Source organism: Carlito syrichta, unplaced genomic scaffold (genome assembly GCF_000164805.1).
Source record: "Carlito syrichta isolate Samal-C Ts95f unplaced genomic scaffold, Tarsius_syrichta-2.0.1 Scaffold6706, whole genome shotgun sequence".
Lineage (NCBI taxonomy): Eukaryota > Metazoa > Chordata > Mammalia > Primates > Tarsiidae > Carlito > Carlito syrichta.
In genome coordinates this window covers 438530-466421 of record NW_006950802.1, presented here as the reverse complement: position 1 = coordinate 466421, position 27892 = coordinate 438530, and the positions used below count along the sequence as shown (strand labels likewise).

Here is a 27892-nt window from a genome sequence, read left to right as displayed (position 1 = left end):
TAGAGATGAGGTCTTGCTATGCTGCCTAGGCTGGTCTCAAACTCCTGGGCTCAGGCAGTCCTCTTGTCTCAGCCTCCCAAAGTGCTGGGATTACAGGTGCGAGATATTGCAGGGCTGCAATGTCATCAGTTTTGTCTGGAGAAGTCAAAATGAAAATCCAGAGTGTTACGTACATGCAAAATCCAACTCCCTTGAGTTCTTTCAGAAAAGGTCTAACACATTTGTTTCTTTGAACTCTCCACCCCCTTCATCACTGTGCCCTGTGGTTTTTCAAACAACTGTTCTATTTTACAGCTATAATGTTACTTAAAACTATCAGAACATATGTTCCTTTGAATCAGGACTGCCTGTGTCTACCAGCATTTTTCAAAAGGTTGAACTTCGAAGATGTCTGGTTGTTTGACCCTTGACATGCCTGTTCTGTTATTTAGCACTTGAAAAGCTGTAAGACCATTTTGAAAAATAAAATACCCCTCCAGGAATATATTCATAAATACAAGTATTGTTATCAAGCACCACTGAATGTGTGTCATTTATTTATGCATACTACTTTTGGTGACATTTTCCATTTGTAGACATACAGAAATATTCGATGTTAGTGCTATTTTTTTTTTTTTTTGAGTCAAGCTCTCACTCTGTCACCCAGGCTGGAGTGCAGTGGCATGTGCACAGCTCACCGCAGCCTTGACATCCTTGGCTCAGGTGATCCTTCTGTCTCAGCCTTCCAAGTAGTTGGGACTACAGGTATGTGCCACCGTGCCTGGCTAATTTTTTTTTTGTAGAAATGAGATCTTGCTATGTTGCCCAGTCTGGTGTTAAACTCCTGGGCTTAGGCAATCCTCTTGTCTCTGCCTCTCAAAGTGCTGGAATTACATGTGTGAGCCACCACGCTTGGCCAGATGCTAGTTTTAAATGGTATAATACTTTGCTGATATAGCTTCTTTTCAAAGGACTCTAATTCATTAAAAATTTTTTCACTATATCTATAACCTGCCTTTTGCTCTACCTGTACTAAATGGTGTGCAACGTACAATGGTAAGTTCCTCTGAAGTCTTCCCCATCTCTTGTGCTCCTTTTTTCTGCGGTGTTGGGATACATGCGTTTCTGCTCTGGCCAACCACTGGCCACTAGCCCAGTAGAGACATTTCACAAACACGCTTCGGAATGTTCTCCTTTTTCATTCAAAAGTGATCACAAGTCATTCCCTGACATCTTCTGCCTTCACACAATATGGTTTATCCTTATTTTTTGTGATGTGTTTATAACTTTTCACTTCTGATGCTACAGTCCTGTCTACAGTTGAAAACTCTATTTTACAGAGAGCAGTAATTGACATTTTCTTAGAGCTCTCTTTCCTTTTTTTTTGGAAAGTCCTGCTGATGCCATTCTATATGAAGCTTGCATCCTTGGTGGATAGTCCTTCTGACAATGGAACAGATCACCTAGCTGAGGCATTTAACAATTTCGGCTTATCTTAAGGACATTTTCTCACTTCGTTTCTTCCTTGCCTGTCACCTTCTCCTGAGACTCCCTTGGACACATTCTTACTGACTCTGACCTTCATGTTCCTCTTTTTTTTTTTTTTTTTTATGCTGTCTTTCAGCAGAATCAGATGTTCCTCTTTAGAGTTCCATGAAAATTTTGAAATATGAAGCTGGGACTTCAGTTCCTTGATTGATATTATCTCCTCTTTTGCCCTCAAATTAAGACATCTGGACTTGTGTCATTATGACCATCTCTCTAGCTATACTGCCAGTTCCCTTCCCCAGTAGCCAGATCCAAATCCCCTTCCCAATCAGTAACTGTCATGATTCCTACAAGGCCAATACTCGTTCTGCTGATGAAGAAGCTTGTTCAATGTTCTTCTTTAAGACGTTCTGGTATTACAAGCTCCTCCCAGCTTTAGGATCAGGCTAGGACAAAGGCAATCTCCATCTCTATTAAAAAAATATTTAAGCAGACCACGGTGGCTCTCGCCTGGAATCCCAGCACTTTGGGAGACTGAGGCAGGAGAATCCCTTGAGCCCAGGAGTTCAAGACCAGCCTGGGCAACATAGCAAAACTTCATCTGTACAAAAAATACAAAAATTACCCAGATGTGGAGACATGCACTGTAGTCCTGGCTACTCAAGAGGCTGAGGTGGAAGGATCATCTGATCCCAAGTGGTAGAGGCGGTGGTGAGTTGGGATCATGCCACTGCACTCCAGCCAGGGCAACAGAGTGACTCTGTCTCAAGAAAAACAAACACAAAACACACACACACACACACACACACACACACACACACACACACACACACACACACAGACACACATTTAAACTTCTCAGTGAAATGATAAGTATAGACACTAAAGCAAGGGTGCTTCTGTACTGGTCCCAGAGGCAAGTTTCCCAAACCTTTCCACTGAAATTTCCCCAAATAGAGGGCCTGAACAAACCCTCCAGCACGCTCTGTTCTAAACGCCCACCCAGGTTGCAGCCTAAGTAGAGTACTGCAAGCCCAGATTTCTTCAAAGTCTGCTCAAAGTCTTAAAGTCTGCCTTTAAGTCACAGCATATCCTCGTTGATTTAATATAAAAAATAAAGATTAAATTGCCACCAGGTAAAACTAAAGAATGTGCCATGTTTATACAGCGACTTTCTTTCACATGCCTTGGTTTACTTCTATAGAAACTGGCAAATCATAAGAAGGACTTTAATTCTGAGAGGCTAGAAGACTTTCCTTCTAGTGAAATCTGGCAGGAAATGACATTTTGTTGAATGAGTAAGTGAGAAACTATCTTTTCTTGTAGATGAAGAGAAACAAATGAATAATCAGTAATTGTTATGGAATGTATGTTATATTGAAAAAGTTTTGTTGTTACTGATTATTATGTCTAACTCTTCAAAACTGTGGGAAAAGTCTACACGTCTATCTATGAGTAAAAAGAATGAGACACACAGAAATGTGCAGCCCCAGTGTGACACAAGAGGCAATGGAGTATAATGTAATACAAACAAAACAAAACAGACCAAAAAAAAGCAGAGTTTACTTTGCTTCATTTTTGCTTCAGTACAAGCATTTTGGTACTCACTAGCCATAGCCTTGAAATGGAACAGTCTGTTTCTAGGCCACTACCCATGAACAGTCACAAATTGTACACTATTAGTAACTGTCTGTGCTAGACTCCAGAGTTAGAAGTTTTCAGCCAGTGTCTTTTATTAACTCACTATGATCTAATAAATCACTCAGTCCTCTGGCATTAAGTATGATTAAAACAATGTTTTGCTAACAATCCTCATCGTGGTCTAAAAGATTTTTATTGCAGGAAGTCAAATTGATCTAAATAGAGTCGTTGTTCTAAACAATCAAGCTAGAAATGTCATAGGGAGAGGCCAGCTGGACCACTCAGGCTGGTCTCAGAGTGACATTGCTGGTTAAGTCACATTTTCCAAAGCTCATTCCTCAGTTTTGCAAGTCCAGAAACTTTATTTTGTCAAGGTGCCAGGGACTGATCACACTCAGAGGACTAGGCCTGTGCCAAGCCCATGCACAAGAGGCCAGTATGTAAACTAGAATACCAGTTTTTCTCATTTGTAATGAGAAAGGCAACCATCAAAGGGGCTAGAAACTTAGCATATGTGGTCAACACTATCCTCCCTCTGTAGAAAAGACTACATGAAAAGTCTGTTATTTTCCTTTTAGTTCAGCAGACATTTATAAAGCAACTAAGATATAGGTCATTTTGATTCTGAGGACATTTTGCATATATAAACATTTTTATTAGAATTATGCAACAATGAATTGTCATAGAGAGACATTATTTTCCAGAGTAAACTGTGTTAAGTCAATTTATGCCTTGACCAGATTTTTAAAGTTTTTTCTTCTGATTGGCAGATTCAGTCATTTAGGAAAGACCCGTGACTATCTGTGTGATGGCACTATGAAGATTATCCAGTAGCCACATCACAGAGCCACCCTCTGATGGTTCTTCAAAGGAATCGTGTAATTCTCTGATCAGATGTGTAAATAATCACATGTAATGCATATGTGTTTTTTACTATTAGATTCTCATATCAAGTAGTGACCTAAAAACTTGAAGTCTTCCAAAGTCAACCTGGGCATCTAAGCTACCGATACTGCCTACTACCCAGTATCAGTACATTTCTAGGATGAATTCTTCCTGAAAACTTTACAGCCAGTTTAACCTACCTTGGCCCATTCCCTGTTGCGCGTATTATAGATCCAACTAGAACTTATCCTAGTCATCTAGGTTACCCATACTTTGCTCCTGCCAAACCTCTAGTTCACCTTCGAGAATTCCAAATGGGATAGAGAGGGGAAGCCAGACCATTACTCCTCCATCCTTCTGAAGCACTTCTGTTCTTCTGAGATCCAAGGGAGATGTTTACTATACTCCTCACTCCCTCTCCCGACCTCCAAGTCAACCACCTCACTCACCCCCACAACACACATTGTTTATTAAATGCTCAATATCTAGATCTCTGTCTTTCTCTTGACTACAGATATGTCCATGATCCTGATGTCTGCATGAACTCTCTTTCAACATCTCAGCTTCTTCATCTTTGGTGACCTTTGCCTTCACTCTCTTTCGTTTCTCTTTCCTAGGACCAGATCCTAGGTATTCTCACTGCCTGCAACAGCACCACATCTAAAGACAATCAAAATATGACAACTTTGCCAAGCAACCTTCTGTCCTGTTTCTACCACCCATTTGGTCCTTACTCCTGCTCTTATGGGATCTCCCAACTCTTGATCCTTTCACTGTCCCCTTCTCTGCTAGTCCTCTTCTGTCTTCACTTCTTTTCTGTGCATTTGTGATTTCATGGCACATCTCCTGTCCCTATCCTCACATCCCTTGTTCTATTGTCTTTCAGTCCAAAACCTCAACCCTGGATGAACCTGGGTATCTGATTTTCCGATATATCTGGGTTGTAAAATAGTACTGTAGAAAATCATAAAATTGTGCAGATTGACAGCAGTAGAAATTCATGATCTTCAACTTCCATCGGGTATTTGGTACTGCCTGATAAACCAATGCTCATGTTCCCCCAAGCTGATTCAAGCCTTCTCATTTTCCTGTGTCTAACTTTGATATCTCTTCCTGCAGCCTCATGTTTTGTGTCACAGAGAAAAAGGAAGCATCAGCTGGGGAACGCCTCTCAGTTTCCCACAACTAAGCTGACAAATGGCATAAAACATGCTGCCGCATCTGTCCTTTTCTTTTTTGCAGTAAGTCCTAGTGAAGTAAGAACGCCGTATCTTATTGAGGTGTATCCCTCTGGCAGTGCTGTGTGAGCTGTCCCTTCTGATGGGCTGCACTCCATCCATCTCCCCTTTCTTCTCCCATGTCTTCGGCTTTTCTTCTCTACTGCTCTTCACTGTTCTCATTTAAATGTATCCAGATCTCTAGATGCTATTCTTTTGTCCTCATCTGAATAGAAGAAACTTATAAAAAAGAAAGATGGCAACATGGAAGGGAGGGAGGGAAGAAAAGGAGAAAGAAGGAAAAAAAAAAGAAAGAAGGAAAGAGAAGAGAAGGAAAGAGAGAAAATATCTTTTAGTTCTGCATTATTTAATTCTTTCACTTGTTAGGACTTGTATACTGGTCTATAAATATTTTCCAGTGTTTATTTATTTATTATTATTATTATTTTTTGAGTTGGAGTCTCACTCTGTTGCCCAGACTGGAGTGCAGTGGCCACTCCTGGCCACCGCAGCCTCGGCCTGTTGGGCTCTGGAGATCCTTCCGCCTCAGCCTTCCAAGTAGCCGGAATTACAGGCATGCGCTACCACGCCCGGCTGATTTTTTGATTTATTGTAGAGACGAGGTCTCGCTGCCCAGGCGGGTCTCGAACCCGTGGGCTTAGGCAATCCACTCACCTCAGCCTCCCAAAGGCACGGGATTACAGGCTGAGCCACCGAGCCCGGCTTTCCAGTGTTTTAAATATATGATGTTTTAAATGCTACAGACTTGCTCACCTGGAAAATTATTATGACTTTTAGAATTCAAATATCACAAAAGTTCTTAATTTTTCAGCATCATTTTCTTCTTTAAACTTTTAAATTATGAAATATACAAAAGACATAAAACATGAATGTATAGTTTAATGAATAATTTTAAAACAAATACCCACTTAAGTATCATTCAGATCAAGGAAGTAACTCTGTCCCATACGTCCCTTCTAAATCAACCTCCTCATCTGTCTAGAAGTAACCACCCTTCTGAATTTTCTGATAATCATAGTCCACCCTTTCTCTGTGGGTTTAACTCTTTCTTTGCCCCTCCAGACCCACTCTTCTCTCTTCTCCATCCTTCTCTGTACACTAAGAAGACTGCCTGCATGAACTATATCCACAGAATCCTTTGGTCTCTGGCTTCTAGTTGGGTTTAGTTGATGGGGAGATCAGAGGAACAGAGTAAGACAGGATATTTTCCTTCCCTGGCTCCTCCCCTGCAGTGTCACAAAGTGCTCTTTTGTCGCCAGCTTTTTAGGCTGGCTTTGTCACCAACTGAGAAAGAGAGCCAATAGGAGATCTATCTATCTATCTATCTATCTATCTATCTATCTATCTATCTATCGAGATATTTATTTTAAGAAATTGGCTCACGCATGTGGAGACTCAATAAATCCAAAATCTGTAGGCAGGTTGGCAGACTAGAAACCTATGGAAGAGTTACAGTTTGAGTCCAAAGGCAGTCTCCTGGCAGAATTTCTGCTGGAAGATCAGTTTTTACTCTGTTAAGGCCTTCAACTAATTCGGTGAGACCTACCCACATCATGGAGGGTAATCTGCTTTACTTAAAGTCTACTAATTTAAATGTTAATTTCATCCAAAAATCCAGTTGTTCACAGAGATAACCAGATTAACACTCAACCAAATATATGGGCACCGTGACCCAGCTAAACTGGCACATAAAATTAACCACCACATCAACCAAAGGCCACACAGTTCTGTGAAACTAACCTCTTGGTGCAACTTCCTTTCTTACCCCTTTAGGTCTAGTGATGGTTATGGCTTTGGCCAGTATGAGTCCTTGCAGCTTTTCCTAAAGGACATGTACCCTTCCTCATAGCTTTTCCTAAACTCAGCCCACACCTTTTATTAAACAGTCCTCAATTATTTAGCTTAAGTATATCAATACACTTCTCACATATGCAATCCTAGACAATATAGTTGCTTGTTTTTGAACTTGATATAGCATGGCATGTGTATTTTTTTGTGTCACGCTTCCTTTGTTCAGTGTTATGTACAGAACTTTCATCCATATTGTTGCATGTAGCAGCAGTTCATTCATTTTCATTGCTGTATAGACTTCTAATACATGAAGGTACCATGATTTATCCATTCTATTGTTGATGAATATGTGTGTTGTTTTCTGTTTTTGGCTACCATAAACAGTGCTACTGCGAAAATGCTGATACATGCACCTATGTACACAATTTTCTCTACAGTGTAATGTAGGCTTGAAATTGTTACATCATAGGATATGCATATATTTAATTTTATGAGATAATGCCAGACAACTTTCCAAAGTAGTAGCTCCAATCTATACTGTACCCATAGTATGTAAGTAATTCTGTTATTTGCATCCTCACCCAAGTAACCATCTTGTTATTTTTACACCTTTGAATTTTTGCCAGTTCTGATGGGAAGTAAGTCATTGTGATTTCAATTTGCATTTCCCTGAAAATGATAAAGTTGATTTTATTGGCCATTTGGATTTTTTTTTTTTTTTGAGTTGGAGTCTCACTCTGTCCCCCATACTGCAGTGCAGTGGCCGCTCCCGGCCACCGCAGCCTCGACCTGCTGGGCTCCGGCGATCCTTCCGCCTCAGCCTTCCAAGTAGCCGGAATTACAGGCATGCGCTACCACACCCGGCTGATTTTTTTGATTTATTGTAGAGATGAGGTCTTGCTGCCCAGGCGGGTCTCGAACCCGTGGGCTCAGGCAATCCGCTCACCTCAGCCTCCCAAAGGTGCGGGATTACAGGCTGAGCCATCGAGCCCGGCTGCATTTTTTTTTTAAATGAGGTTTCTGTTGAAATCCTCTATCCATGTTTACACTGGATGATCTTCATTTCTTGAGCTGAATGAATTCTTTCTCTGTTCTAGACTATAGTCCTTTGTTAGTTATGTCTGCTACAAATGTCTTCCCACTCGGTAGCTTATCTTTTTACTTTCTTTGTCTTGATAAACTGAAATTCTTCAGTTTAATGTAGTCAAATTTATCAGCATTTTTCTTTACAGATAGGACTTTTTCTGTCTTGTATAAAAAGTGTTCCTTACCCTGAGATCATAATTTTTTTCTGTTATTCTCAGAAACTTTATATTTTGCCTTTCACCTGTAGGTTTTCAAATCTGCCTACAAATAATTTTTGTATATAGTGCAAAATAGCAGTGCAGTTTTATTTTTTCTCCATATGGATATTCAGTTGTTCAAATTTTTTTGAAAGAGTATCCTTTCTCTATTGCTCTGCAGTGTCTTCTATTTCATATGTTAAGTACCCATATATGGATGGCACCTGAACTTTTATAATTTGTTTTGTTTTGTTTTGTTTTTTTGAGTCAGAGTCTCACTCTGTCACTCAGGCTGGAGTGCACTGGCACAACAACGTCTACCACAGCCTCAACCTGCTGGACTCAGATGATCCTTCTGCCTCAGCCTCCTGTGTAGCTGGGACTACAGGCTCACACCATCACACCCACCTAATTTTTTGATTTATTGTAGAGACGAGGTCTTATCATGTTGTCTAGGCTGGGCTCAGGCAATCCTCTCACCTCGGCCTCCCAAAGTTCTGGGATTAGAGGTGTGAGCCACCACTTCTGGCCTGACCTTCGTCTACTTGGTTATCTTGTCAGTACATGCTATCTTACTTATTTCAATTTTTTCAAGTGTTCTTGCCTTGGCCCTTTGCAATCTTATGTAATTTTAAAAATCAGATTGTCAGCCGGGCTCGGTGGCTCAGCCTGTAATCCCGCGCCTTTAGGAGGCTGAGGTGAGTGGATTGCTTGAGTCCGCGGGTTTGAGACCCGCCTGGGCAGTGAGACCTCATCTCTACAATAAATCAAAAAAAAAATCAGTCGGGTGTGGTAGCACGTGCCTGTAATTCCAGCTACTTGGAAGGCTGAGGTGGAAGGATCGCTGGAGCCCAGCAGGTCGAGGCTGCGGTGGCCAGGAGCGGCCACTGCACTCCAGTCTGGGCTACAGAGTGAGACTCCAACTCAAAAAAAAAAAAAAAATCAGATTGTCAAATCTCACTGAAAAAAAAGCAGTTGATATTTAAACGGAAGTACATTAATGCTATAAATAAATTTGGGATTCAGTCTTACAATTCATCAACGTGGTCTACCTCTTCATTTGTGTAAGTCTTTGTTAATGTTTTTCAATAATGTTTTATTCCTACATATATGATCTCTTTAGATGTTATTATTATATAAAGGGCCTCTATTTCCTGTTTCCTCTTCTACTCCTGTATTATTGGTATATAAAAATACAATTGACAATTGATTTTAGATATAGATTTTTACCTTCACAACTCTGCTAAAGCCCTCCATTAATTCTAATAATTAAGCCAAACTTCTTGAAGGTTATTCACAAATTAGTCTTTCTTTCTCACATGCCACCCTTTTCTTAACTTACTACAAACTGATTTCATCCCACCATCCCAGTCACTCTGCTGTTTCAAGGTCACCAACAGCCTTTGTACTGCCCCATCTGAAGGACACTCCTCAGTTTTTTCAAGGGTTTGCAGAACTTTCACTTTCTTGAAATACCATCCTTGGGCTTTTTTTTTTTTTTTTTTAATTAGAAAAAACCTGAACAATACATGAAACAATTGAATAATGTTATATCTATCGGTTTTTAACTTTTATGAAACTATTTATTACCAAAAAAAACATGTTCATTACTTTATAAATTTCAAATAAACAAATCCAAACACCCATTGATAACCACTTGACATATATTCTCCCAGATATTTTTATGTAGACATGCATACATTTTTTTGAAGAATAAAATTATACTAAATAAACCATTTTTTAAAACAATATGGCATGAAGTCAATAAATACTTCTTCACTCTGTTCCTAACACATAGTACAATTCAGGGTACCTGGTAGACATTTAAAACAATCTGTTAAGGAAATGGAGGACTCCATTGATTGCCTATATATGTTCTTTGCCATTTTCCCCAATTTGGCATGTTCATGTATTCTATGAATCCTGTATGAAGCGAGAATTTTAGCCCTTTGTTAAATATGTTAGGAATGCTGTTTTCCTCTATTTATACTTAATTTTAACTTTACCAAAAGAATAGTAAATATTCAAACACAATTTGATTTGATCAAATGAAATGGCATTAGATATAATACAAATGGTACTTTATAGTAAATTTTAAAGAACTGAATGCAATATATAGCAGCAAAGTGCAGAATGCTGCCCAGTAGAACTTCTTCTCTGTCTACCTAATTAAAGATATGGGAGGTCTGATGCAGTGGCTCACACCTGTAATACCAGCAGTTTGGGAGGCCAAGGCGGGAGAATCACTTGAGCCCAGGAGTTCGAGACAAGCCTGGGCAACATAGTGAGACCTTGTCTCCACCAAAAAAAAATTAAGAAATTAGCCGAGCCTGGTGGCACACACCTGTAGTTACCACTAATCAGAAGGCTGAGGTGGAAGGATCACCTGAGCCCAGGAGGTTGAGGCTGTGAAGAGTCATGACCATACCACTGCACTCCAGCCTAGGTAACAGAGTGAGATCTTGTCTCAAACATGAATAAATAACAATGTAGGAGTGATTTGTAGATAGTAGCATAGAATATTTCTAAGAGCAGTACATTTTTGAGTCAGATAAACTTGGTTCTTATCTCATTTCTGTTCCTCGGCAGCTAGGTGGTAGGGGAAATACCTCTCAGTGTCTGTAAATTGAGGATTTGCTTATTTGAAACTTACAGAATAATGAACATGTATTTCTTTTGCACTAAGACAGTTTCATAAAAATTAAAACCCTGTAGACATAAAATTATTCAATTATTTCATATATTGTTCAAGGTTGTTTTGTTTTGTTTGGGTAATATTCAGCCCTCCCTCCCACTGCTGTGGTCAGGAGCACTCAGCAAATGGTGTCCATGTGGTTTCTATCCCCTGATGAGTATTTACAAGTTGGATACTTATTCTTAAATATGAGAGCAAACTAGTTCTAGAGCCCCAGGGTATGCTGAGGTTCTCTGCCAAAAATTTGAAGATAATATAAAAAGTATGAATGCGTGTGTGTGTGTGTGTGTGTGTGTGTGTGTGTGTGTGTGTGTGCGTGTGCTAGTTTTACTACAATTTTTAAAAAAACACCTGGGTTTTATTGTGTCATGTTTTACACCTCTTGGAAAGAAAGTTCTCTCTCTTTTTCTCTGTCCCCCCCAACCCCTTTCTCTCACCCCCCCAACTCTCTCAACTTAAAACAAGTCCTATATGTTCTTAAGTCTCCCCTGGAGAGAATCTAGGTACTATGAAATGGAACTACTAGTACAGTTTAAATGGAACATGCTACTGAACAACTCTTTAGGGATTTAAATGTACCCTATTAACTTTAATTCAGTAAAAGTAAGTTTAGTCCACTATTGTTGCTTTTTTTTCTTTCCTAGAGTATCACTGAATTAGAAATCTAGCTTTACTATTGCTGTGTGTTGCCTTCTATATGTAAAACATATGGAGTCTGTCAAGGTTTCTAATGCAACTGTTGTAGAAAGTTTACATCTTCTAGCAACTTTCAAAAAGTTCCGTTTTCTCAGCCTGCAAATATCTACTCTGACACTGATCTTACATAGAGGGATCATCTAACATTTTGCCCAAGCACGAAAACTTTTACTATTTTCATAAAAGTAATCATCGATCTTTTGGGGAAGGGGATCCAGTTTTTAAATAATTTTCTTGACAACTAGCCTAATTCTATTTTCTTCCTAAATAGACTATGCTTCCCCCTTGTGTAGCTCAGATCAGAGTATCACAGATTTTGATTTAATTGAGTAGGAATGAAACTCAATGCTAATATACTGTATGCTGCCAATAGAAAAGATGCATAATGTTACAGTTAATTTTTTTTTAATTTTTATTTATTTGAGTCGGGTCTTACTCTGTTACCCAGGCTGGAGTGCAGTGGCAGTGATCATAGCTCACTGAAGCCTCAACCTCCTGGTCTCAGGCAATCCTTCCGCCTCAATTGGGACTACAGGCGTGTGCTACTGCTCCTGGCTAATTAAGAAAAAATTTTTGCAGAGATGAGATTTTGCTGTGTTTCCCAGGCTAGTCTTGAACTCCTGTGCCCAAGCAATCTGCCTGCCTTGGCTTCCCAACGTGCTGGGATTACAGGCATGAGCCACTGTGCCTGGCCAAAAATGTTATTAAAAATAGTATGGCAGATATTTTTATTCCAAAAAATAGAAGTTATTTTTGTTAGAACAGTTACTAATTAATCTATTTTCTCATTACCAAAGGTATACAAACCTTCTTGAAGAAGCAGCCACTTGTAGGAGCCATGTTAAATCCTCCAAACTAGCAGAGCGTTCTTTACTACAAGTCAGTGATTAACTGTGTCCCACTAGCCACTAGCCTGATAAGGTAAGAGATTGACCCTGACTCAAAAGAATTAATGCAGCTGCTACAAATTTCTGCTTTATATCAAAAGACCAAGTGATCTAGGAATTAGGATTCTAGAATTACAGAATTCCAGTTACAAAGGATTTTAGAAATCATAACTCACATCTTACCGATAAAGACCTTTGGGAACAGTGAGTGACTGGCTGAAGGTCTCAGGAGAATCGGACCCAATATATTTAATAGTGTAAAATATATACAAGTTCCTTGTTAATTAAATATTGTAAAAATATTTATGATTATTGCTATACTTTTTTGTTTCAGCATTAGAGAGTATCAGTAAACTATAAAGATTATTTTAAAAAATTATTGTGCTGTGGATTCTTCACATTATGTAAGTGACTGAGTGAAGAAAAAGAAAATGTTTTGACAAAGATGAAAGATCATATGAATTTCTATATATGACGCCCTGGCTTAGAACTATACTCGCACATACATATGAGTGAAAACATGTACAACTAGTGAAATCTGAATAAAGTCAGTGGATTATACCAATGTCAAGTTCCTGGTTTTGCTACTGTACTGTAGTTATGTAAGTCATAGCTATTGGGGGAAGCTGGATGAAGGGTAAATGGAACCTCTACTATATTTGCAACTTTTTGTGTATCTACAATTATTCAAAAATTTAAATATGAAGAGCTATTATGAAACTGCTTTATTGACCTAATTAAATATTTATAAACCATAGGTGATTAGGATTTCATATAAAAATAATTAAAACATTAGATTCTGGTTTAATTCTTACCCTTTTGACCATTCCTTCAGGCTTCCTTACTGTTAAAAGTCCCAGAAGTCTTCCCTTCTTGATAGTCTTCATAGAAAACTGAGTAGTATGTATGGTTCCAGTGGCCAGCCCTATGTTGAAGGCCCCAAATCTTTCTGTCTGGCCCAAAGTCCCATTCAAACTCCAGTGTTTTACTCGATTGCTTTCACTAGGGCCTAGCATGGTGTTTAACACAGATTAGGCTCTCAAGAAATGTTAGCTGAATGATTAAATCAATGACTTTCCAAATATCTATAAGATATTTGTACTTGGAAGTCCCACAGTCTCTTAAACTCAAAATATAGCAAAACAAATGTTTCTTCCCACTAAACTTACTTACTCTGCCAATTTCTATATTTCTCCTATTTCCACTTTAAAAATATAAGCAGCCTTTGACTCTTCTTCCACATTTATTTATTTATTATATGTATCTAAGCAGTTTTCTCTTCTGTTCATTTTCCTCTCAAATTTCCCAATATGTGTCCCTTCTGTTTCGTTCCTATGGCTACCACTTTAATCTCATTTTGTTACTAGATATTACTAATTTTTCTCCCCACTCCTAGTTACCCTCAATCTGTCTTGCATGCTAGTGCCTGCTACATTTTTCCAATGTATTATTTTTGTCAGGTCACTACACTAAGATCATGAGGTTCATAATTCTTGATACCATTTATCAAGTGCTCACTGTATACCATGCACTGTATAACTCTACATACATTATCTCATTTACTCTTTATAATAACCCTGTGAAGAAGGCATCACTTATCCATTTATCTATCTATCCATTTATCCATTGTATAGATGAGGAAACTGAGGGTCCAAGAGTTGAATAATGTGTCACATTTTTTAAGTAGCAGAGATAGTGTATGAACTCAGGTTAGCCTGGTTCCAATCATTATGAAACACCATTCTAGATGTAAATACATCTTGTTCATTCAGTGAAATATACCCAGCAGAAACTCAGCCTGGCAAAAATAGATGCTCAGTAAATAGTAGTTGTTGTGTGATCTTTATTAATGGAGTTAAACTGAGCAGAGTACATGCTGGAAGCAATCCTCTTTTTCTTCTGCTGACCGTCATACTTGCACAGTCAGTTTATTCCAGCTCACTAGCTCTACTCCCATCCTTGAAACCTCAGGTAGATTTTATAGTTTGCTGTTGCCTCTAGGTAATAAATGAATAGCCTTTTTCAGCAATTAAAGCCCTACCAAATTCTCATCTCATTCCAGTTAAAACTTTTTTTTTTTCTTTTTGAGTCAGGGTCTCTCGCTCTGTCTCCCAGACTGGAGTGCAATGGCACAATCACAGCTCACTGCAGCCTCAACCTCCTAGGCTCAAATGATCCTCCTGTCTCAGCCTCACAAGCTGCTGGCATTAGAGGTGTGCGCCACTACACCCAGCTAATTTTTAAAATTTTTTTGTAGATATGTAGCCAGGTATGTTGCCTAAGCTCATCTTGAACTCCAGGGCTCAAACAATTCTCCTGCTTCAGCCTCCCAAAGTGCTGGGATTAGATATGAGCCACTGTGTCCTGTCCTTCCAGTTGGGTTTTGCTCCAGGCTTAGAAGTCTCCAGTGGAGGAGGCAGGGAGCTCTGGACAGCTGCTTTCCCTCCTCTCTGTGCTCCCGTTTCCCTCATCAGCTGCTGCTTTTGCCTTTTCAAAGCAGCAAGAGGGAAGGAGAAAATGTACATTGGAGAAAGCTCTTCACTGACTGTATGGTTGACTGGCACTTATGCCCTTGAAAGTGCCAGATAGTCAAAGGTGACTTTGTCTCTTAGAACCTGCTGGGAACCTTCTCCTGCATTTCTGGCTGGATGACAGTCTAGCCCCTGGGCTTCTGGAAACTCGCCCTTCCACTGCCTCTCAGGTGGAGTCTGTTGTGGGGACCTCAGGCTGGCTCCCTTCCTGGGAAACTGCATCAAGCCCACAGCCTGCTCTGGAGCTCTCCCTCTTGTTATTTTTGGACATGCTCATTTCATTCCAGCCCCATTGTTTTGCTTATTTTTTTCCTCCCATCTTTCCTACTCACTGACAATCTAGATATAATTCCCAGCTGTAACTCAGTAACCCCAAATCTAAGAGGGCTTGCACATAATGCTTACTTATTACAAAGGAGTCACCTGGAGGTCCAGCAGTGAAAGATATTGGTTTATTAAACTTACAGGTGGCACTAATGGTGGCCAGTCGGCAAAGAATCCACACCTCGGGGCAGTACAGCAAGCAGTTTTATAATCAAGCAAGTTAATTATTCAAATTGCTATATGATGTTTACAATTTCATTGATAAGGGGTGACGCCTATATTGCTTTCAGCATTGCTCCAGCACTGTACCCCATGACTCTTTACTGGGAATATGCATATGCTTTAGAGACCAGACTTGGCCAGAACCTGCACCCTGAGGGACATGAAAGAAAGAAAGCTTATATAGGAGGAAAGGGTCTATGTCCAGATGATACCTTACAGCAGCTCATCTCAGTGCATACATTTTTCATGAAACCTTTCCTGATTAATTCTTCCCACAATGATTTTTCCAATCTAAAGTCCCAAGTAGCAGTCTGTACTAAAAAAAAAAAGTGTTTTATTTAAGATGCTTACGTACATATTTTAAACATTGACCCTTGAGTATACATCATTTTAACGTTCCATGTAATTAAATGTGAAGTACGCAAAGACACTTCTGCTGTGTGTGGAAATACATGATTGCCTCAAGGGAAAGCATTTGTATAATCGAGCTGTGAGCTGCTTTTTTCATGAAGTGTCATTTTCATTTGAAAGAATGACTGACAGAAAAACTATGACTGTGCAGAGTTGGGTGTTTGGCAGATATTTTCTCAAATGTAAAAGAGGTGTCTGTCATTTCAAAGAAAACAGTTGACAATGTTTATTGCCAATGATAACTGTGAGCTTTAAAACAGAAATTAGAAGGTGAAAAAACTTGCATCCAGCTCTATGAGCTTGACAACTTGGGGTGGTTTTGTAGATATGTTTACATATTCTTTGATGCAGCTTCCCTCAAGAGGTAGGGGTTAGTTCCCCCTCTCCCCTCCAATTGTGAACTTGACTGTTTCCAATGACTTGAATATGACTGAAGTGATAAGCGGTCATGTTGAGATTAGGGCATAAAATGTCTGTGGCGCCCATCTTCCCCTGGGGAACCCTGTGGGTTCTTTTGTTCTCTCTCTTGTTTTGAACCATTCACTGTGGGACAATCAGCCAAGCTGTGAGGGCTGAGGACACACTCAAGAGAAACTGAGGCTTGCCAGCAACCACATGAGAGCACGTGGAAGTGACTCTTAAGAGCAGGTCACAAGGCATATGAGTGAGCTTGGAAGTGGACTCTCAGGTGTGCCTTAAGAGGACACAGCCCAGTCAATGGCTTGACTGCAATCTCTTAAAAGACTCTGAGTCGGAAACACCCAGTAAATGTCTTTTAAGGAACTAGACACTAAAGAGATTTGCCAAAAATAAAATGATACCACTCAGCTTGCTACATTTTTCATTTTGGAGAATATAGTTTCCAAAGAACCTGTGAGATAATAAGAGTTTTTTTTTTTAGGTTGCTGAATTTGGGATAATTTGCTATACAGCACTGGATTATTAATATAAAAGATTCATAAAATTTAAAGATTTTTCTGATTAAGAGTAGTGGTGATGTTAACAAAGGTTTGTTTTTTGTTTGGGGGTTTTTTGGGGGGGTTGTTATAAAATGAAGTGTCAGGAGAAGATATACATAATTCAGAGGACCTACATTATCTAAATAATCAACGTGTGATGTTATAAAATTATGCATTAGCAATAAAGTCATCCAAAGTACAAGATAGTCTATAAGTTTTAATGTAACAGAGTATACAAAGTTTATTGCTGTGATATTACATTGCAACCAACCTTCAAGGAACTACAACTTCTTGAATTCTGCTGTGGAATTAAAAAAGAAAATCCACAGTTATCTGGAAAAATTATTAAAATACTCCTTTCTTTTACAATTACCTATCAGTGTGAGGCAAAACTTTCTAAATGTACTTTACTCAAAATAATGTACCATAGCAGATTAAATTCAGAAGCAGACATGAGAAGGCAAACGTTTCCTATGAAACCAGACAGTAAAGAGGTTTGCAAAAAATGAAAACCATAACAATCAGTTTACTACATTTTTCATTTTGGAAAGTACAGTTATTCTTCATGGAAAATGTTATTCTTAAATGAATGTATTGGTTATATATTACTATGTAACAAATTACCCTAAGATTTAACATCTTAAAATGGTCAATATTTATTATCTTAACATTTGTTTTTGTTTTTTTTTTTTGAGTTGGAGTCTCACTCTGTCGCCCAGACTGGAGTGCAGTGGCTGCTCCGGCCACCGCAGCCTCGACCTGCTGGTCTCCAGTGATCCTTCCACTTCAGCCTTCCAAGTAGCTGGAACTACAGGCGCGCGCTACCACGCCCGGCTGATTTTTTATTTATTGTAGAGATGAGGTCTCGCCAAATTGCCCAGGCAGGTCTTGAACTTACGGGCTCAGGCAATCCACTCACCTCAGCCTCCCAAAGGCGCGGAATTACAGGCTGAGCCACCGAGCCCGCCATCTTAACATTTCTATGGGTCAGGAATCTGGGTGCAGCTTCGTTGGGGACCTCTGGCTTGCGGTCTCTCACAAAGCTATAAATAATCAAGTGTTAGTGGGTCTGCAGTCATCTGAAAGCTTGACTGGGGAAGAATCTGCTTTTAAGCCACTGACAGGACCAGTTCCTCATTGCTATTAGCCAGAGACATTGGCTCCCTGCCACATGGGTCTCTGCAGGGCAACTCACAACATGATGGCTGACTTCCCTCAGAGAGATAGGAGGGAATACAGAGAAAGAACAAGCAAGACACAAGACACAGCTTTTGTAACCCAATCTCTAAGTGATATCCTATCATTTCTGCAGTATTCTATTTTTTGAAACGAGTACATAAGTCCAACTCATGTTCTGGGAGGTGGATTATACAAGGGCATTGATACCAGAAGGCAAGGACAATTGAATCATCTTAGAAGCTGCATGTCATATGAATTAATAAATATTTAATAAACTTCTCAGTGTTAATTTCTAATAAGGTAATTATCAATAGATATAACTCACACAAACAAAAGCTATTTGGCGTTCTCAATAATATATATGAGTGTAAAAAGGTTTTAATGACCAAAAAGTTTAAAAACTGCTCTTCTGCTAATACACATATTGATTTTATATAGTAAGTCTGCAGGGCATTATTCAGTTGATAACATATGTTTTGTTTTTGTTATTATTCATAACTACAGATTCTTTCCCCCATAAAATAGTATTTATAATAGCAGTATAAGATACAAAATGCATATGGAAATACAGTGGATTTTGTCATAAGTATATATACAGCTGGTGTGGTTACAAGACTTCCATGTACTGAATGTATTATGTTTATTACATATCTGAAAATACTTTATTAAAAATGTTTAAATTATGCCAATTCTGTATGTTAAATGCTTAGGTTGTCAGTATTCAATAATTGGTGATTTTCTGGGTACACACAGACATATAGATGGGGACAACAGACATTGGGGAATCCTAAAGGGGAGAGGGAGGGAAGCAAGGGTTGAAAAACTGTCTATGGGGTTCCATGTTCACTATTTGGGTGATGCATTCAGTAGAACCCAGACCTCACCATCACACGATATACCCATGTAACAATTCTGCTCGTGTACTCCCGAATCTAAAATAAAAGTTAAAAATAGTAATAACTGATTATTATATTTTATTACTATTTTGTTGGATAGGTTTGTTTTGTAGATTTTTCTGGTTCCATTTCTGGGCTAAGAGAGAAGGGCCTAGGGTTGTCACTGACCATTAGGAACCATCCTGCCCTTCCTGGTGGAAAGGAGAAAGCAGAGAGCTATTCTTATGTCTGCATCTTTTTAATTGCCTTCAGCTCAAAATAATTCTTATGTTGAAGTGGCACATTTTAAGGTGGCATATTCTGCTATCCTTCATATGTAAGAATTATTTTTGTACAAAGTAACTTAGAAATCTCTAGGATGATTGGCTGGTGTTGACTGAAAATAAATTTAGTCTCATGGCATTAAATCATGGAATTAATTTAGATTAATTCACACATGGTGAATTATGTCTTATCTGAGCTCCCTCCTAAAGAGGTGTCATCAACTTGCTGGCAGTGCTGGGTCAAATGAGAGAGCGGGATGCGTCCTTGAGCGTTTTTATTTTTAGCACTGTTGAGTGAACACAACAGTTTTCTTTTTCATAATTATGGAGAATTACATAAAATAACCCGTTTTCATTTTTGTAATGTTTGAACATTATTGGTGTGACCCAAGAGGTTTGCTTAAGTAGCTAGGTATAAATTAACTAATATGCTCTATGACCCCAAGTGAAGGAATGGAAATACAAAATCTGTATTTTTAGTTGTGCTCTGCAGAGGTTATAGCCTAAGTAGATAAATCTAAGACTTCTAATTGCAGGCCTTAATAGACTATGAATACTTAAATGTATGTAATATTTATTCATTTGCTTGTCTTGAAATGCTTCGATTATAGATTGCCTGTTTCCAATGAGGAGGATTCTATTAAGAGACACTGAACTGTTCAAAAACCTTTATTGGACAGTGATGACTATGGACTTAATGAGTGAGATGTAAAAAAAGAAAGATGTAAGTTTAAAACATAAATTTATAGCTTATAAACTTTTCTAATGCTAAAATAAGATCGATGTTTCAATCAGAGGAATATTTTATATCATATATAATTAATCTTTTCAAGTACTACAGAATGTAGATATAAAGCCTTTACCTCAAAATATGAGCAAGTTACTAATGAAAGAAATAGCTTTTCCAGGTAATGAAAGAAATAGCTTTTCCAGGTATTTTAAAAATATTTTTACCACATATGTGTGTACCCCTAACATATTGTTTGGTTTTAAAGGTTTTTTTTTTCCATTCTATATAAGTAGACTCTTGTTGTGCTTGTTTTTCCTGTCTTGTTTTTCTCATTCAGAATTATTATATTTCTGAAATTTATTCATGATGTTGCATGTGGCTATAATTCATTTATTTTTACTGCTGTACAGTAGCTATTATGGATATATTATAATTTGTCTATTAATTCTACAGTTGATAGATGTTTGAGTGGCTTACAATTTCTTGATATTTCAATTAGTGTAGCAGTGAACCTTCTAGTACATGTCTCCTGGTGCTAGTGGGGATATTTCTAGGGTTGGAATTGGTGATCACTGTGCATATCTTCAATTGTACTTGATGATACGAATTGATTTTTAAAATAGGTATGCCAACTTATATGTTTACTACCAGTAGATGGAAATTCCTGAGCTGTATATCATTACTAGCACTTGGTATAAGACAAAAAAAAAAAAATGAGGAACACAAGGAAAACTTAATGAAAGTACAATTTGTGGAAGATTTTGGCACTTCTATTTCAGTAATAAATCTAACAGGCAAAAATTAGTGAGCTATAAAAGAATTAAACAATACAATCAATGAATTCAATTTACTATATTTTTACATTCTTTGACTAGAATACATACATTTCCTTTGGATGACTTAGAACATTTATGATAAATTGGTATGAGTTGGCCATAGAGAAAACCTTAAAATCAAAAAAAGTAAACATTTTGTAGACCACATTCTCTGATCTAAAAACCAATCAAGTAGAAGTAACTGATAATAGAACATCAAATCTTAATTACTTGAAAATTTAATAACATAATTCAGATAGCCCTTGAAGCAAAAAAGGAATCAAAAGAAGCATTGAAGAGAGTTCTTTCAAAAATCTGTGGGCTGCAGTGAAAGGCACCTGACAGATTTGATTGTCTTCATTCAGGAAAAACTGAGTACCTCACATGTAAAAGGTTTTGGGAAAACAGCCGTGAAGAACAGCAAAAAGGACCCAGAACTCAGTGAGCTTGATAGGGAAACAGACAACAAACAAATCCGACCTTTGGCTTCCCACCATCTAACCAGTTCTCAGCAACTCCCAAACACAGGTATGAGTATTGTGAATGCTCTCCCCTTGCATGACTTGTCAGCCTACCATAACTATTTGAAGACGGCTGTTGGGCCTTCCCATAGTCTCCTCCATATGAATGGTACCCAAGTGAAATTGTAGAATAGACTAAGTAGTTAAAGCATCTTTAAGAAGAAATAAAATATTATCAATATCTCTGTTTCATACAGTGAAAAGATGTTAGAGTTTCTCTTTGAAGCAGATTAAGACATACCCATGTTAGATTATGTAGTGATGAGTAAGATTTGGTTGGCTTGTTAAGGAGTAATCATACTTTTAAAATATCTTGTTCTGGTCAGGCGTGGTGACTTATGCCTGTAATCTCAGCACTTTAGAAGGCCGAGGCGGAAGGGTTGTTTGAGCCCAGGAGTTCTAGATCAACCTAGGAAACATAGGGAGGCCGTATCTCTACAAAAAAAAAATCAATAAATCAATAAATTAGCCAGGCATGGTGGCATACTTGTAGTCCCAGCTGCTTGGGAGGCTGAGGTGGAAGAACTGCCCGCCAGAGCCCAGGTCAAGGCTGCAGTGAGCCATAATCATTCCATTGCATTCCAGTCTGGGTGACAGAGTGAGACCCTGAATCAAACAAGAAGAAGAAAAATCTCCTAACACATTTCATTTTCCTCAACATTTCTTACTGCATTTTCTAAATATATGTACTTTTATATTAATAAGAAGTTATTCTAGAATAAAAGCTTTATGAAGATTTTATATATGTATATATGGTTTGAAACATATTCACGAGATATGTATTATTATTTATTTTTTATAGTAAGAGGGAGATTTACCTTACATAATTTTATCTAGGATTGCTTTTAAAGAATTAGCTCTTGCAGTACATTTTAAATGATTCAATTTACACACATCCTATTTATACACAAGAGGCTTCCAATTTTTATTAGAATGATAGTTTCTATACATATCTTTTGTGACTTAGGATTTCCCAAGCTTGGTTAACCTATGCTATAAACGGGATCACAAGAATGATAATAACCTGCATTTCATTGGCTTTGTCTTACTTGCAAAACTTCAAATCTCAAAGGCTTGAATCTGCTCCCCTCCTTCCAGGTGTTTTTGAAAATCCCCAATGGGTGTCTAGTTAGGAACAAATCTGGTTGGCACTTGTAACTATGTCTATGGATACCACTATGTCTGCTTCAGGCTGTGCTTCAGTTTTGGCTACTTTCTGGACACCACATCCTCGCAATCGGTACCACTACTGATGAAGTGACACTTTCAAAGAGTCAAAGATTTTTGGCAAAATCCTGGAGAATGCCTCTTTTTTTTGTTGTGTTACTCTCTGTGGGAGGGATGCCCTAATTGTATAGCTAATTTATACTCCACTGTCTTAGAAAAGTTAGGAAGACTGCTTAAAGTTAATCTCTTCATTCCATCTACTCCTACTCCTGACTAGATGAGAAATCTGGGATAGATCTGAGTGAAATACACCAGCTTGTGCTCAGAATCACTTCTCTCCCTAATGATTAGGACACTGTTACCAGACTGCTTGTTAGAGTGGGATGCCTTACTTAATCTGAGTTCTCTCCCAAGCAGGCTTGCAGGCTTTTATCAGGGCTTCCCATCAGATTCCAACATTAGAACCTGTCTGAGTCTTTTATAGTAGATGTTGTGACCTCTCCTAAAAACTAAATTGATTGATATAAAACTATTCCCCAGTCTCTAAGCAAAGTGATACACTACCATACTTTCAAATCATGACATAAACTTGGTATTTAATCATTAAGTCATAAGTGAATAATCATATGGAAATAATATTTCTTAGTAATTTTTTTATTTGGGGGTTTTTAAGGTTTTCTTTGCTTGTTTTTAGCTATTACTCACAACTTTTTAGAACAAATAACCTAAAGAGCATTCATTTTTACTACTAGGTTCCTAAGTGTCATTTTTGTACATATAACTTTGGATGGCTATAAACTATACTTTTTTGCAAATGTATTTAATGTACATAGTTTGATGTAGAGTCCACATTTTATAAACATAATAATGAACAGAACCTTTTCTTGTGGCAATAATCATTTGATAAATCTTGAGTATTTGAATTATTTCCATTTTGTACCATTCAGAATAACTCTACATTAACTATTTTATACAAATTATTATTGAGTTTTTTTCCTATTGGATATATTCCTAGGGTAACAATTGGTATTGGTAATGCCAGTGCATTTGCATTGCTTGATCATTTCAGTTTGCTTTCAAAATGATCCTACCTCCTAGAGCTGTTATATGAATTAAAGGAGATAAATATAATCTGGCCTCCACAGGGAATATTAGTGCTTAGCTGGCCTTTGATAAATGTCAGTTTCCTTCCACCAGGTAATGATTTTTAAAATTACTTTGACATTATTAAACATTTGCCATTAATTTAGATGTGCACAGTCTCAAAGCAATCTGTGAGCTAAAGGACATGGTCCTGGACCAGTACAACTGCTATCTCTCTGAAGTTGATATCCAAAGGTGATGGCTTCCAGTCCAAATCCCTGATCTAGGGCCAACCACAGTTCTGAAAGAAGTACCATATGGCAGATAGATTTTGATGGTCAGTAGGTGATGCATGAAGTTCAGAGTTTGAAGTGAGTTTGGGGGAGGATCCTGTTAAGAAGGTTATCAGGCTTCCAGCCAGTTTGGTGCAAATCCGAACAGGTTACCAATACCAATTGTTACCCTAGGAATATAGCCAACAGAAAAAAAATAGTTAATGTAGAGTTATTCTGAACAGTACAAAATGAAAATAATTCAAATACTCAAGATTTATCAATGATTATTACCTCAAGAAAGGTTCTGTTCATTATTATGTTCGTCAAAATGAAACCCAGTATTCATTTTACCCAAGTTTTGCAAGCTTTCCAAAAGCAAAATGGCAATGTATATTTAACAAAACCTGCAATGTATTGAGCATTTAAGATCTATTAAACGTTATCACATTTTGAAAAGCAAAAGGTTTAGAAAATTTATGTAATTTGCCCACGGTTACATATTGTGGTAGGTAACAGTTCAAATCCAGGTCTGAATGAACTCCAAATCTCTTTGTTTTTATCACTAAGCTTATGCTGCCTTCACTTGGATTATGTAAAATGTTCATTTTCCTCAAAACAGTGTGCAAATCAAAAAGTCTATTTTCCTGTACAAAGCCCTTTACATAAAGACAAATCTATAGAACTACTATAAAAATTTTTTGGAGGTCGAGCCTGGAGTGGCCATGAGCATGCCTCTGCACTCCAGCCTGGGTGACAGAGTGACACTCTGACTCAACTGTTTCCTAATTTGTTTTATAAGTACGGGCACTCTATTAAGAGTGTAAAAATAACATAATAAGGAAGAGAACCACTGACATTGTTATTCATTTGTCTAGCTTTATTATCTAAATGATCATAAGATGTGTAAAGTTATAGGTATAATTAAATGCAAACCAAAATATTATAAGATAAGGTTACAAATATAAAAATTAGTGTGGTGGGGTGGAGTTTTCTTATCCCACCACTCCTGTCATTTTTCAACACTCCACTTCCAGGGAGAAGGTCATTAAGTAAGAAAAGACAAACAGGTTTTGTTAGCACAACACACAGAGTCAGTGATGCTGTGTGTATGGTGAATATTAGCATGAGAAATGATTTTCTTGTTGATGTTAATTACATAGGATGCTTAGGAGAGAGAGAACTGTTGGAAAGAGAAGGAAACTGAATGGAATCAACTGGGAGTTAAGACATGGAGTAGGCTATTGGATATAAAGAACTAGAGGGTGAGGGGGAGTGGAGAACAGGGAAGAAGGCCAGAGAGAGAAGGGACTGCCAGGAGTTCCTTTGAGGTGGACGCTGATGGCCACCTATCTCAATAAGATGCATAAAGTGTCTCATTATCTCATGGATTCCTCAGGTGTGCTTGTCATCGTCTAATAAGATTTTCTTTCAGAAGCCAGGTGCGGTGGCTCACACCTGTAATCCCAGCATTTTGGGAGGCTGAGGCAAGAGAATTGCCTGAGTTCAGGATTTCAAGACCAGCCTGGGCAACTTGGCGAGACCTTGTCTCTACAATAAACCAAAAAATTAGATGGATGTGGTGGTGTGTGCCTGTGGTTCCAGCTACTTGGAAAGCTGTGGTAGCTGAGCCCAGCAGGTCAAGGCTGGGGTGGCCATAAGCGTGCCACTGCACTCTAGCCTGGGCGATAGAGAGAGACTCTGACTCAAAAAAAAAAAAAAAGAAAAAGAAAAAGAATTTTCTTTCTGACAGTAGGTTGCACTTAAATGTAAAGAGTATAGTAATCTGAAGCATTCAGGTCACAATGGAAGCAGGTTCTTTTTTGGTTAGGAGAGGCAAGTGTGGTGGGGGAGGGGTTGTCCTCTGGCAGATTGTGGACTAGGGACATGTGGGAGCTGGGGCTTTGGCAGGCTTCGTATGCTAGAGGGATCTTCTGCTGAAGATTTTTCTTTTTCAACCAGCTCCCAGGAAGAGACTTCCAGCAGCCACAGTCTTATGCTTACTGAAGAAAATGGTCTAGCTACAATTAAGTATATAGGTTTCAAATTAGAATGCAATTTGAGTTAACCAACTCTAAATTCATCCATGCTAACATATAATGAATCAAGGCTGGACACAGTGGCTCCTGCCTCTAATCCCAGCACTTTGGAAGGTGGAGGCAGGAGGAGCGCTTGAGCCCAGGAGCTTGAGACCAGCCTGAGCAACACAGCAAGACTGCCTCTACAAAAAAATTTTAAAAATTAGCCAAGTGTGGTGGCATATACGTGTAGTCCTAGCTACTTGAGAGATTGAAGCAGGAAGATTGCCTGAACCCAGAAGGTTATAAATAAATAAGTAAATAAACCAATAAAAATAAAATATAACCAGGCAGTCATTCAAGTCTCTACATGATATCAAGTTCTTCCCAGGTTTGATCAGAATAGTCATCAGAGGATAACAGATAAAAAAAAAGAAGGTTGAGATTACAAAGAGGACAAATCAAAGACTTTACAGTTTTGCCTGGGTTTGACCTAGTGATCTTCATTTGGGTGAAGTGAAAACAATCTGTTCAGAAGACTTTCTGAATCAACTGCTGGGATTTCTTTTCCACTTGGCATCACATGTGAAGCATTTCTTTGAAAGCACAGGCCAGCTCTTTTCAAAGGGGCCTTTGTTCTCAGATGATCTATTATTTGAGGTATCACTCCAGAATTTGGGACACATTTCACTTTGTATTGCAGACCTCCTTAGTATGGTTCATTTTTCAATCACTTCACCTTTTTCCTTATGCCTACAAACACATGCCTCCTTCTCTCATGCCAGAGTGATTTCAGAAGATTCTGTAGAGGTTCTCAGAGGTCTATTGTGCAGTAATAAAAGATTCCGGCAGAGAGCTGTGGGTTCTGCCCTTGCTGGCTTTCCTGAGTGGAAGGCAACCCTCTTCCCTCAGTAATGGTGAAGTAAGACGAGCATTGTCCAGGTCTGCAAGCTTGCCAAGCACTAGAAACCCAAGCAAGGACTCATCATGCCAATGAAACCTGTGGGGTGGATATGCGGGCAGGTGTTGAAGAACTGTTCTGGAAAAAGTATACACTGTTTTGTTGTAAAGGCAGTGTGGGTGTGGGAACAACTGGAAATAAAATCCCTGAGTCCTCTTGCCTTCACCGTCACCAGGAGGCAGACCAAGTGTTTTACAGTCTTTTGTCATTTAGGGGATATTTTAAAAGTTTTGTTATTGTTGTTTGTTATATGTTTGTTTTCCTAATCTCTTTTTTTGTGGTAGTTGAGGGGATCCAGAAAGCAATCATGGACCTTGTAGATGAGTTTAAAGATGACTTCCCGACCATCCTGAGATTATCACAGTCTCATCAGGTAATGTGAGTTCACAACTTTCAAAAGGAACCCAAAAAGTATATTGCATTTTTAGTATCATACCAATTATCTAATGCTTGAATTTGAGATCAGTGCTGGAAACTTAAGAGCACAGTAATTTTTACCACAGTTAAAAAAAAAAAAGCCAACAAATTTCAAACCTTATTCACTGGAAGGGGTCTGTGGAAAGCAGAGATTGTGAACTAAAAAGTGAGATAGATGGATAAATTAAATTTCAAGAGAATAACTGTGTAGTTAGATTAAAAATTTGGCAGTCTTTCATAACCACAATTGTAATGTAAAATTAGAAAAATACCTAAATATACTTTAGCTAAAATCTATGACAATTAAATCAGTGCAAAAACTTAACTGAGATAAACTGTAACAATGGAAAGATAAATATGGTATGGGTGTATATTTTAATATGGAAAGGAAATAGTATCAATTGAAGCAAAGTATACATGTATACTTTTTAAACCTCCATTCCAAAAATGATTTGCAACAGATGAAATACTGGGAGTGCAGGAGAAGAGGGGTGGATAATTTTGAAGAGACATATAGTCAGGAAAAAGTAACATGTTTTG

The 27892-nt window shown here is 38.2% G+C and overlaps 1 protein-coding gene across 2 annotated transcripts in view; it reads left to right on the top strand.

Annotated features, from left to right (window-relative positions):
• Positions 1-27892, top strand: part of SPATA9 (spermatogenesis associated 9) — a 62559-nt gene that overhangs the window by 9369 nt on the left and 25298 nt on the right. The window contains exons 1-2 of one of the 2 annotated variants that reach the window (XM_008051043.2): positions 26806-27022; positions 27220-27308. In XM_008051043.2, coding sequence (XP_008049234.1) covers positions 26962-27022; positions 27220-27308 — 150 coding nt within the window. In that variant the 5' untranslated portion in view covers positions 26806-26961. Of the gene's footprint in view, positions 1-26805; positions 27023-27219; positions 27309-27892 lie in introns of those variants that run through there. The other variant, XM_021708798.1, reaches the window with a different exon arrangement.